The sequence below is a fragment of the Procambarus clarkii genome, chromosome 22 (genome assembly GCF_040958095.1).
Source record: "Procambarus clarkii isolate CNS0578487 chromosome 22, FALCON_Pclarkii_2.0, whole genome shotgun sequence".
NCBI classification, from domain to species: domain Eukaryota; kingdom Metazoa; phylum Arthropoda; class Malacostraca; order Decapoda; family Cambaridae; genus Procambarus; species Procambarus clarkii.
Window position 1 is genome coordinate 38,540,071 of NC_091171.1, and position 12,395 is coordinate 38,552,465.

A 12,395-nucleotide genomic window follows, 5' to 3' on the forward strand; every position below is an offset into this window, starting at 1 on the left:
AAGAATAATCTTGTAGCACACTTCGTTAATGTAATCAGAACGTGCTTAATTAAGTAAGTGGTCAGAGAATAAACTGATCTGAATTACAACATAAAATAAGTGAATAGTGAAATAATAGACATTTATTTAAAAGCCGGTCACGACGCCACATTGTCGCCATAGTTCATAAAGAAAGTATCAGTGCCAAGCTCGGAGGAGAGCTAATTGAGCCAAGACAATATAGAAGTAGATTCAGGCACCCGCATTTCAAGCCACTACTTCCTCCACTGGAGATTCGGTTACAATACGGGTTTTAAACCCAGCTAAATATTCGTATTAATTCTTAATATCAGTATTATTTAATTTGAACATATATAGCCTATCAATTAAAATATATGAAGAATAAGATTTGGTTTAATCTTGATATATCGATTACCTAAATCGTTTTTTATTATTTGCAAGTGTCATGCTATAGATAATTGTTACCAAAAAGTAACTAAGTAGGAAATAACGAATCAGTGCCGTGCTGCGCTGGATGTAAATTTCTTAAAATCAATTCTCTTGGTGGGAGACTCCAGAGGTTGGTGAAGCAGCAGTCACGAGTCGTGGCAGTTAAACTCTAGTTTAGTTCCGCCAAGAAGTTTAGCCTACTAGCCGTTTGACTCTACCTTCATTTGCAGCTAAGCAACTGATATCCTTTGTTTATTAACTAATCCCGTATCTAGAAATTAATCACAAATTTATATATATGTGTTGTTTACGGTGGGGACCTGTAGTTTAAAAAAAAAAATTAAATCTTACAGGCGTAGTCATTGAACTATAAATAAAGTTTAATTTCACAATAAGAGTGGTCGTTCGAATTAGAAGTAGAGTTTACAAAAAAACGAAAACAGCACCATAACATCACTGTATCGTCATAATACTGTCCACGGTCCTCAAGGTACAACAACAAGTAACTGTACCAAACCTTCACTATACTGTCCTTCACCCTGTAGGTACAGCAACAAGTCACTGTAACACACCACAATCATCACCATACTGTCCGCCATGCTGCAGGTACAGCAAGTAACTGTACCATACCATCCCCATACTGTCCTTCACCCCGCAGGAACAGCAACAAATACCATACCATCACTATACTTTACATCGTGCTGCAGGTACAACAATTAGTCACTGTACCACACCACCATCACCACACTGTCCTCCGTGCTGCAGGTACAGCAACAAGTCACTGTACCATGTGGACTTCAGTGACCGCGCCCGGGCCTCCAACAGCCTCCTACAGAGCATACACTTCTGGTTCTACAGCGTCCTCATCAAGATCCTCCCGTGCCTGCTGCTTACCTTCTTCATCTATCACATCATCAGCGCCATGTACACGGCCAAGAGGCGGAAGGTGGGTGTGTGAGTGTGTGCGTTCACCTCTTTTTGCCTGCAAGATCGAGCATTAGCTTTTGGATCCCGCCTTTCTAACCTATATAACTTTTCTCTATTATGTCTACTACACATATTTCTAAAACACATACACACACATACACACACACACACACACACACACACACACACACACACACACACACACACACACACACACACACACACACACACACACACACACAACTAGGTGAGTAAACTAGGTGAGTACACACACACACACACACACACACACACACACACACACACAACCTACAAAATCCTCAGAGGAATCGACCGGGTAAACAAGGATAAACTATTCAACACTGGTGGGACGCGAACAAGGGGACACAGGTGGAAACTGAGTACCCACATGAGCCACAGAGACATTAGAAGGAACTTTTTCAGTGTCAGAGTAGTTAACGGATGGAATGCATTAGGCAGTGATGTGGTGGAGGCTGACTCCATACACAGTTTTAAATGTAGATATGATAGAGCCCAGTAGGCTCAGGAATCTGTACACCAGTTGATTGACAGTTGAGAGGCGGGACCAAAGAGCCAAAGCTCAACCCCCGCAAGCACAAATAGGTGAGTACACACACACACACACACACACACACACACACACACACACACACACACACACTTGCTTGCCACTCTCCATAGTGTATAATAGGTAACTGGAAACGGCAGACCTACCAGAAATATGGAAGACTGCAAATGTAGTACCAATATACAAAAAGGGTAACAGACAAGAGGCACTGAACTACAGGCCAGTGTCCTTAACTTGTATACCATGCAAGGTGATGGAGAAGATTGTGAGAAAAAACCTAGTAACACATCTGGAGAGAAGAGACTTCGTGACAACCCATCAACATGGGTTCAGGGAGGGTAAAACTTTCCTTACAGGCTTGATAGAATTCTACGATCAGGTGACAAAGATTAAGCAAGAAAGAGAAGGATGGGCGGACTGCATTTTTTTGGACTGTCGGAAAGCCTTTGACACAGTACCCCATAAAAGGTTGATGCATAAGCTGGAGAAACAGGCAGGAGTAACTGGTAGGGCGCTCCAGTGGATAAGGGAGTACCTAAGCAATAGGAAGCAGAGAGTTACAGTGAGGGGTGAGACCTCAGAATGGCGTGAAGTCACCAGTGGAGTCCCACAGGATTCTGTGCTTGGACTTATCCTGTTTCTGATATACGTAAATGATCTCCCAGAGTATATAGACTCATTTCTCTCAATGTTTGCTGACGACGCCAAAATTATGAGAAGGATTAAGACAGAGGAGGACAGCTTATGGCTTCAAGAAGACCTGGACAAGCTGCAGGAATGGTCGAACAAATGGCTGTTAGAGTTTAACCCAAGCAAATGTAATGTAATGAAGATAGGGGTAGGAAGCAGGAGACCAGATACAAAGTATCATTTGGGAGATGAGATACTTCAAGATTCAGAGAGAGAGAAAGACCTGGGGGTTGATATCACGCCAGACCTGTCCCCTGAAGCTCATATCAAGAGGATAACATCAGCAGCATATGCCAGGTTGGCTAACATAAGAACGGCCTTTAGAAACTTGTGTAAGGAATCTTTCAGAACATTATATACCACATATGTCAGACCAATCCTGGAGTATGCGGCTCCAGCATGGAGTCCATATCTAGTCAAGCATAAGACTAAACTGGAAAAGGTTCAAAGGTTTGCCACCAGACTAGTACCTGAGCTGAGAGGTATGAGCTACGAGGAGAGACTACGGGAATTAAACCTCACTTCGTTGGACGACAGAAGAGTTAGGGGGGACATGATCACCACATTCAAGATTCTCAATGGAATCGACAGGGTTGATAAAGACAGGCTATTTAACACAAGGTGCACACGCACTAGGGGACACAGGTGGAAACTGCGTGCCCAAATGAGCCACAGAGATATTAGAAAGAACTTTTTTAGTGTCAGAGTGGTTGACAAATGGAATGCATTAGGAAGTAATGTGGTGGAGGCTGACTCTATACACAGTTTCAAGTGTAGATATGATAGAGCCCAATAGGCTCAGAAACCTTTACACCGGTTGATTGACGGTTGAGAGGCGGGACCAAAGAGCCAGAGCTCAACCCCCGCAAACACAACTAGGTGAGTACACACATACAGAAAGAATTAGAACTTTTAGAAAGAACTTTTTTAGTGTTAGAGTGTTTGACAAATGGAATGCATTAGGAAGTGATGTGGTGGAGGCTGACTCCAAACACAATTTCAAGTGTAGATATGATAGAGCCTAATAGGCTCAGGAATCTGTACACCAGTTGATTGACAGATGAGAGGCGGGACCAAAGAGCCAAAGCTCAACCCCCGCAAGCACAAATAGGTAACTACAAATAGGTGAGTACACACACACACACACACACTCAGGAAGCAGCTGTCTAACTCCCAGGTACCTATTTACTGCTAGGTAACAGGGGCATCAGAGTGAAAAAAACTCTGCCCATTTGTTTCCTCCTCCACCGGGAATCTAACCCGGAACCTCAGGACTACGAATCCGAAGCGCTGTCCACTCAGCTGTCAAGCCCCCCCTCCCTCCGACTACGTTTGTTTAATTTTACGTTATAGTAATACGATTAGTGAATATTATTAATTGGTAAGTCATATATAATGATTTGGTTTAGGTATTTTGATGATAGATATGGGAAAGATCGATGTTCTTCCCTAATTAGAAAAGCAATAAAGCACCACAACCAAAAATTTAAATAATATTTAAGTTACAAAACATATAAACTCGTCAATTTAGGTTGTTTCAACGCCGCAAGATGCAAACTCAACAATTTCGTTTCCAAATAAACATACAGTTCCCTAGGCCGCTTGCCTGCTGTCAACCGCAATTCCTTCCAACTGCTTCACTGTCAGCCTCAATCTCTCACAACTTCTCACTGCAAGAGCACGGGCGGGACTGGCAAATTGAGCGAGTCTAAAGTCCCTCAGAGCTGTCTGCCTGCCTCTCTCCCTCGACCAGTTGCAATGTGATTTTTTTGTCGTTAAAGTGGAAAATCTTGTTCGTCGAAAACTACTGATATTTGACTTAGCCTTTAGGTTTCGGTACAGTCTGTTTAGCAGGCAATTGCTTGTGAACTAATATACTCTGATGCAGGAGTATTATCTTTTGAATGAGCTAATAGTCTGTTGTGTGTTATCTGTTTTGCGAGCTAATAGTCTGTTTTGTGGGCTAACAGTTTGTTGTGTGAATTAATAGTTTGTTGAGCGAATGTTGCATCTTCTGAAACAGTTCAAGGCGGTTACTGAGTTAAACAACACAACTATTTATCAAAATACACACACACACACACACACACACACACACAGAACGTAGAAGATATCGAGAATTTAGAGCATGAAATACCTCTAGGGGCCAGTGATCATTGTGTCCTAGTCTTTGACTACATGATGGAATTCAAACTTATGACCATGGGACAAGAGATCTGGGAAAGGAGAGCTGACTACAGGAAAGGGGACTATATGAGGATAAGGGACTATCTGGGTGAAGTGCAGTGGGAGGAAGAAATTAGAGGAAAAACAGTCCAAGATATGATGGACCTAGTCATACAGAAATGCCAGGAGGCCGAAGAGAGATTTATACCAACGGTAAAGGGAAAAAATAAGAAGGAATATAATAACCCATGGTTTAATAGACAGTGTCAGGAAGCAAAAATGGCCAGCAGACGGGAGTGGAGGAAGTACAGAAGACAAAGAACAGAGGACAACAGAAGCAGACACAACAGAGCTAGGAACGATTACATTAACATAAGACGAACATCGGAAAGGGACTATGAGAACGATATTGCAATCAAAGCGAAAAAACAACCTAAGTTACTACACAGTCATATAAGAAGAAAAATGTCGGTGAACGACCAAGTGACAAGACTAAGGAAGACAGAGGGGGCATATACTGAAAGTGACAAGGAAATCTGCGAGGCACTGAATGCCAGTTTCCATGGAGTGTTCACTACCGAGCCTGAGCAGCTCCCATTGTTGGAAGGGGTTACCCTAGATGAAAGACTATCAGATATAGAGGTGACAGCAGAGGAGGTAATGAAACAGTTGACAACTCTAGATACAACTAAAGCAGTTGGACCAGACAAAGTATCACCGTGGATACTAAAAGAAGCAGCACAGGCCCTCAGCGTGCCTCTGGCAATGATCTTTAATGAGTCACTTATGTCAGGAGAATTGCCCAGTTGCTGGAAGAAGGCAAATGTCGTGCCGATCTTCAAGAAAGGAGATAGGGAGGAGGCACTTAACTACAGACCTGTATCACTGACAAGCATCCCCTGTAAAATACTGGAAAGAATAATTAGGCTGCGACTGGTTGCACACCTGGAGAACATTAGGTTTGTGAACAAACATCAACATGGGTTCTGGACAGGGAAATCGTGCCTAACAAACCTTCTGGAATTCTATGATAAAATAACGAGGATAAGACAGGACAGAGATGGTTGGGCAGACTGAATATTTCTGGACTGCCAAAAAGCCTTTGATACAGTACCGCACATGAGACTGCTGTTCAAGCTCGAGAGGCAGGCGGGGGGTGGGGGGAAAGGTCCTAGAATGGATAAGGAACTACCTAACAGGAAGGAGCCAAAGAGTTATGGTAAGGGGCGAGAAGTCGGACTGGCGAACAGTAACAAGTGGAGTACCACAAGGATCGGTGCTGGGACCAATTCTATTTCTTGTATATGTTAACGACATGTTTACAGGCGTAGAGTCCTACATGTCGATGTTTGCGGATGATGCAAAGTTGATGAGAAGAGTTGTGACAGATGAGGATTGCAGGATCCTCCAAGAGGACCTGAACAGATTGCAGAGATGGTCAGAGAAATGGCTACTAGAATTCAACACGAGCAAATGTAAAGTTATGGAAATGGGACTAGGAGATAGGAGACCAAAGGGACAGTACACAATGAAGGGGAACAGCCTACCTGTAACGACGCGTGAAAGAGACCTGGGGGTGGACGTAACACCTAATCTATCTCCTGAGACACATATTAATAGGATAACGACAGCAGCGTACTCTACACTGGCAAAAGTTAGAACATCATTCAGAAACCTAAGTAAGGAGGCATTTAGGGCGCTTTACACTGCCTACGTAAGGCCAGTCTTAGAGTATGCCGCCTCATCATGGAGTCCCCATCTGAAGAAGCATATAATGAAACTGGAAAAGGTTCAGAGGTTTGCAACGAGACTCATCCCAGAGCTACGAGGGATGGGGTATGAAGAGCGCCTGAGGGAACTGTGCCTTACGACACTAGAAAGAAGAAGGGAGAGGGGGGACATGATAGGAACGTATAAGATACTCAGAGGAATTGACAGAGTGGACATAGACGAAATGTTCACACGGAATAGTAACAGAACGAGAGGACATGGATGGAAGCTTGAAACTCAGATGAGTCACAGAGATGTTAGGAAGTTTTCTTTTAGCGTGAGAGTAGTGGGGAAATGGAATGCACTTCAGGAACAGGTTGTGGAAGCAAACACTATTCATAATTTTAAAACCAGGTATGATAGGGAAATAGGACAGGAGTCATTGCTGTAAGCAACCGATGCTCGAAAGGCGGGATCCAAGAGTCAATGCTCGATCCTGCAGACACAACTAGGTGAGTACAACTAGGCGAGTACACACACACACACACACACACACACACACACACACACACACACACACACACACACACACACACACACACACACACACACACACAGCTCAGGGGAAAGACGGCCCAAGATATGATGGATTACATCACGCAGAAGTGCAAGGACGCAGCAAACAAGTTTGTCCCAGTCCAAAAGGAAAACAGAGAAATGAAGATGAGAAACCCATGGTTTAATCAAAGATGTAGGCTAGCTAAGCAGCAAAGTAAAAGGGCATGGAGAAACTATAGGAATAACAGGACACTGGAGAGCAGAGAAAGATACCAGAATGCCAGGAATGAATATGTCAGGATGAGAAGAGAGGCAGAAAGACAATACGAAAATGACATCGCAAGCAAGGCAAAGACTCAGCCTAAATTGTTGCATAGCCACATTAGGAGAAAAACAACAGTAAAGGAACAGGTTATGAGATTAAGGATAGGGGCGGAAGGATTCACTACAAATGACAAGGAAGTGTGTGAGGAATTGAATAAGAAATTCCAGGAGGTCTTCACCTTAGAACAAGGAGAAATTCCAGAGGTAAGTGAGGGAATAGCTAACCAGGAACCACTGGAAGAGTTTGAGATTACCAGTGGGGAAGTAAGGAAGTGTTTACTAGAGTTGGACGTGACGAAGGCTATAGGCCCAGATGGAATCTCCCCTTGGGTTCTAAAGGAAGGAGCAAGAGAACTGAGCCTACCACTCTCCATAGTGTATAACAAATCACTGGCAACAGGGGAACTGCCAGATATTTGGAAAGCAGCTAACGTAGTCCCGATATACAAGAAAGGGGATAGACAGGAGGCACTGAACTACAGGCCAGTGTCCCTAACCTGCATACCATGCAAGCTGATGGAGAAGATTGTGCGAAAAAAACTAGTGGAGCATCTGGAGCGAAGGAACTTTGTAACACAGCATCAACATGGGTTCAGGGATGGCAGGTCCTGCCTCACAGGGTTACTTGAATTCTACGACCAGGCAACAAAAATAAGGCAAGAAAGAGAAGGGTGGGCAGACTGCATATTTTTGGATTGTCAGAAAGCCTTTGATACAGTGCCACACAAGAGGCTAGTGCGAAAGTTGGAGATGCAGGCTGGAGTGAGAGGGAAGGTACTCCGGTGGATAGAGGAATACCTAAGCAACAGGAGACAACGAGTCTGTGTGAGGGGTGAGGTCTCAGATTGGCGAGACGTCACAAGTGGAGTCCCGCAGGGGTCAGTCCTTGGACCTATACTGTTTCTGGTATATGTAAATGATCTCCCAGAGGGTATAGATTCGTTCCTCTCAATGTTTGCCGACGATGCAAAAATTATGAGGAGGATTGAAACAGAGGATGATAGTAGGAGGCTACAAGATGACCTGGATAGACTGAGTGAATGGTCCAACAAATGGCTGTTGAAGTTCAACCCGAGTAAATGCAAAGTAATGAAACTAGGCAGTGGAAACAGGAGGCCAGGCACAGGATACAGAATAGGAGATGAAGTACTTAATGAAACAGACAGAGAGAAAGATCTAGGAGTTGATATCACACCAAACCTGTCTCCTGAAGCCCACATAAAGAGAATAACGTCTGCGGCATATGCGAGGCTGGCTAACATCAGAACGGCGTTCAGGAACCTGTGTAAGGAATCATTCAGAATCTTGTACACCACATATGTAAGACCAATCCTGGAGTATGCGGCCCCAGCATGGAGCCCGTACATTGTCAAGCACAAGACGAAGCTGGAAAAAGTCCAAAGGTATGCTACTAGACTAGTCCCAGAACTAAGAGGCATGAGTTATGAGGAAAGGCTGCGGGAAATGCACCTCACGACACTGGAAGACAGAAGAGTAAGGGGGGACATGATCACAACCTACAAAATCCTCAGGGGAATCGACCGGGTAAACAAGGATGAACTTTTCAACACTGGTGGGACGCGAACAAGGGGACACAGGTGGAAGCTGAGTACCCAAATGAGCCACAGAGACGTTAGAAAGAACTTTTTCAGTGTCAGAGTAGTTAGCAAATGGAATGCATTAGGAAGTGATGTGGTGGAGGCTGACTCCATTCACAGTTTCAAATGTAGATATGATAGAGCCCAATAGGCTCAGGAATCTGTACACCAGTTGATTGACGGTTGAGAGGCGGGACCAAAGAGCCAGAGCTCAACCCCCGCAAGCACAATTAGGTGAGTACACACACATCGCGAGTAAAGCCAAGACCCAACCACAGCTGCTCCATAGCCACATCAGGAGGAAAACAGCAGTGAAGGAACAAGTGATGAAGCTGCGAAAAGCGGGGAACAGATACACAGAGAATGACAAGGAGGTGTGTGAAGAACTCAACAAGAGATTCCAGGAGGTCTTCACAATAGAACAAGGAGAAGCCCCTGCACTAAATGAAGAGGCGGCAAACCAAACAACCTTGGAGGAATTTGACCTCACCAGTGATGGGGTCAAAAGGTGTCTGTTGGAGCTGGATGTGACAAAGGCTGTTGGGCCTGACAGAATCCCACCATGGATTCTGCACCTAAAGGAAGGTGCAGAAGCACTAAGTGTGCCACTCTCTATGGTGTATAACAGGTCACTGGAATCAGGAGACTTACCAGAAAGTTGGAAGACAGCTAACGTGGTCCCAATATACAAAAAGGGTGACAGGCAAGAGGCACTGAATTACAGGCCAGTTTCCTTAACTTGTATACCATGCAAGGCGATGGAGAAGATCGTGAGAAAAAGGCTCGTAGAGCATCTGGAGGGAAATAACTTTGTAACGCACCACCAACATGGGTTCAGGGATGGTAAATCGTGCCTCACAGGTTTAATAGAATTTTATGACCTGGCAACAAAAATTAGACAGGAAAGAGAAGGGTGGGCCGACTGCATTTTCCTGGATTGCCAAAAAGCCTTTGAAACAGTACCCCATAAAAGGCTGTTAAAAAAGATGGAGCAACAGGCAGGAGTAAAAGGGAAGGTGCTCCAGTGGATAAGGGAGTACTTAAGCAACAGGAAACAGCGAGTAACGGTGAGGGGGGAGACATCAGAGTGGCGAGATGTCAGCAGCGGAGTCCCACAGGGCTCAGTACTTGGACCCATCCTGTTTCTAATATATGTGAACGATCTTCCGGAGGGTATAGACTCATTCCTCTCAATGTTTGCTGATGATGCAAAAATTATGAGAAGAATCAAGATGGACGAAGATAGACAGAGACTACAGGATGACCTGGATAAACTGGAGGAATGGTCTAGAAAATGGCTGCTTAAGTTCAACTCGGGAAAGCGTAAAGTGATGAAATTAGGCGAAGGGAGCAGGAGGCTGAACACAAGGTATCATCTGGGAGGCAAAATCCTGCAAGAGCCAAATAGAGAGAAAGACCTGGGGGTTGATATCACACCGAACCTGTCCCCAGAGGCCCACATCAAAAGAATATCATCAGCGGCATATGCTAGACTGGCCAACATAAGAACTGCCTACAGAACTCTGAACAGAAAATAATATGGTGTTTAACGAAGATAAGTTCCAGCTCATGCGCTATGGAAAAAATGAAAATATAAAAACGGAAACCACGTACAAAACTCAGGCAAATCATAACATAGAACGAAAAGGCAATGTAAAGGATCTGGGTGTACTCATGTCGGAAGACCTTACTTTTAAAGAACACAATAAAGTAGCCGTCACAACTGCAAGAAAAATGACAGGTTGGATAACAAGAACTTTTCACACTAGAGATGCTATACCGATGATGATACTTTTCAAAACGCTCGTGCTCTCTAGAGTAGAGTACTGCTGCACAATGACAGCACCTTTCAAAGCTGGAGAAATTGCTGACCTGGAGAGCGTGCAGAGATCCTTTACTGCTAGAATCCACTCAGTAAAACATCTAAACTACTGGGACCGACTAAAGAGCCTAAAACTGTACTCCCTTGAGCGCAGGCGGGAGAGGTACATAATAATTTACACGTGGAAAATATTAGAGGGGCTGGTCCCAAACCTGCACACAGAAATAATATCACATGAGACCAGAAGACATGGCAGGATGTGCAGAATACCCCCGTTGAAAAACAGAGGTGCAACTGGTACTCTGAGAGAGAACTCTATCAACATCAGAGGTCCGAGACTGTTCAACACGCTTCCACTACACATAAGGGGCATAACTGGCCGACCCCTCACAGTGTTAAAGAGAGAACTTTATAAGCACCTCCAAAGGATACCTGATCAACCAGGCTGTGACTCATACGTCAGGCGGCGAACAGCCGCGTTCAACAGCCTGGTTGATCAGTCCGGCAACCAGGAGGCCTGGTTGACGACCGGGCCGCGGGGACGCTAAGCCCCGGAAGCACCTCAAGGTAAGGTAACCACTTATGTAAGACCAATCCTGGAGTATGCAGCTCCAGCCTGGAGTCCATACCTAGTTAAACACAAGACAAAGTTAGAGAAGATTCAGCGGTATGCCACCAGGCTCGTCGCGGAACTGAGAGGATTGAGCTACGAGGAAAGGCTAAAGGAGCTGAACCTCACATCCCTGGAAAACAGAAGAGTAAGGGGAGACATGATAACCACCTACAAAATTCTCAGGGGAATTGACAGGGTGGACAAAGACAAACTCTTCAGCACGGGTGGGACACGAACAAGGGGACACAGGTGGAAACTTAGTACCCAGATGAGCCACAGAGACGTTAGAAAGAATTTTTTCAGTGTCAGAGTAGTTAATAAATGGAATGCACTAGGAAGTGATGTGGTGGAGGCTGACTCCATACACAGTTTCAAATGTAGATATGATAGAGCCCAGTAGGCTCAGGAATCTGTACACCAGTTGATTGACAGTTGAGAGGCGGGACCAAAGAGCCAAAGCTCAACCCCCGCAAGCACAATTAGGTGACAATTAGGTGAGTACACACAGTCTCAGAGGAATCGACCGGGTAAACAAGGATAAACTATTCAACACTGGTGGGACCCCAACCCCTATACCATTCTCTCTATTTGACTTGCAGGATTTTACCTCCCAGATGGTACCTTGTGTTCGGCCTCCTGCTCACTTCACCCAATTTCATTACTTTGCACTTACCTGAGTTAAACTTTATTAGTCATTTTCTAGATCATTCCTCGAGTTTATCCAGGTCATCTTGTTGTCTGTCTGCTTGCTCTTCGCTTCCTTGATGTGGAAGTGATGTGGTGGAGGCTGACTCCATACACAGTTTCAAATGTAGATATGATAGAGCCCAGTAGGCTCAGGAATCTGTACACCAGTTGATTGACAGTTGAGAGGCGGGACCAAAGAGCCAGAGCTCAACCCCCGCAAGCACAACTAGGTGAGTACACACACACACACACACCAAGGGAGCCGGTGGCTGAGCGGACAGC

At 44.7% G+C, this 12,395-nt stretch overlaps 1 protein-coding gene across 1 annotated transcript in view; it reads left to right on the top strand.

Moving 5' to 3' along the window:
• LOC123748033 (G-protein coupled receptor dmsr-1) overlaps window positions 1–12,395 on the top strand; it is a 95,692-nt gene that overhangs the window by 36,112 nt on the left and 47,185 nt on the right. Inside the window, exon 4 of the mRNA XM_069328863.1 lies at window positions 1,195–1,375. Within this exon, the coding sequence (XP_069184964.1) occupies window positions 1,195–1,375 (181 nt within the window). The remainder of the gene's footprint in view (window positions 1–1,194; window positions 1,376–12,395) is intronic.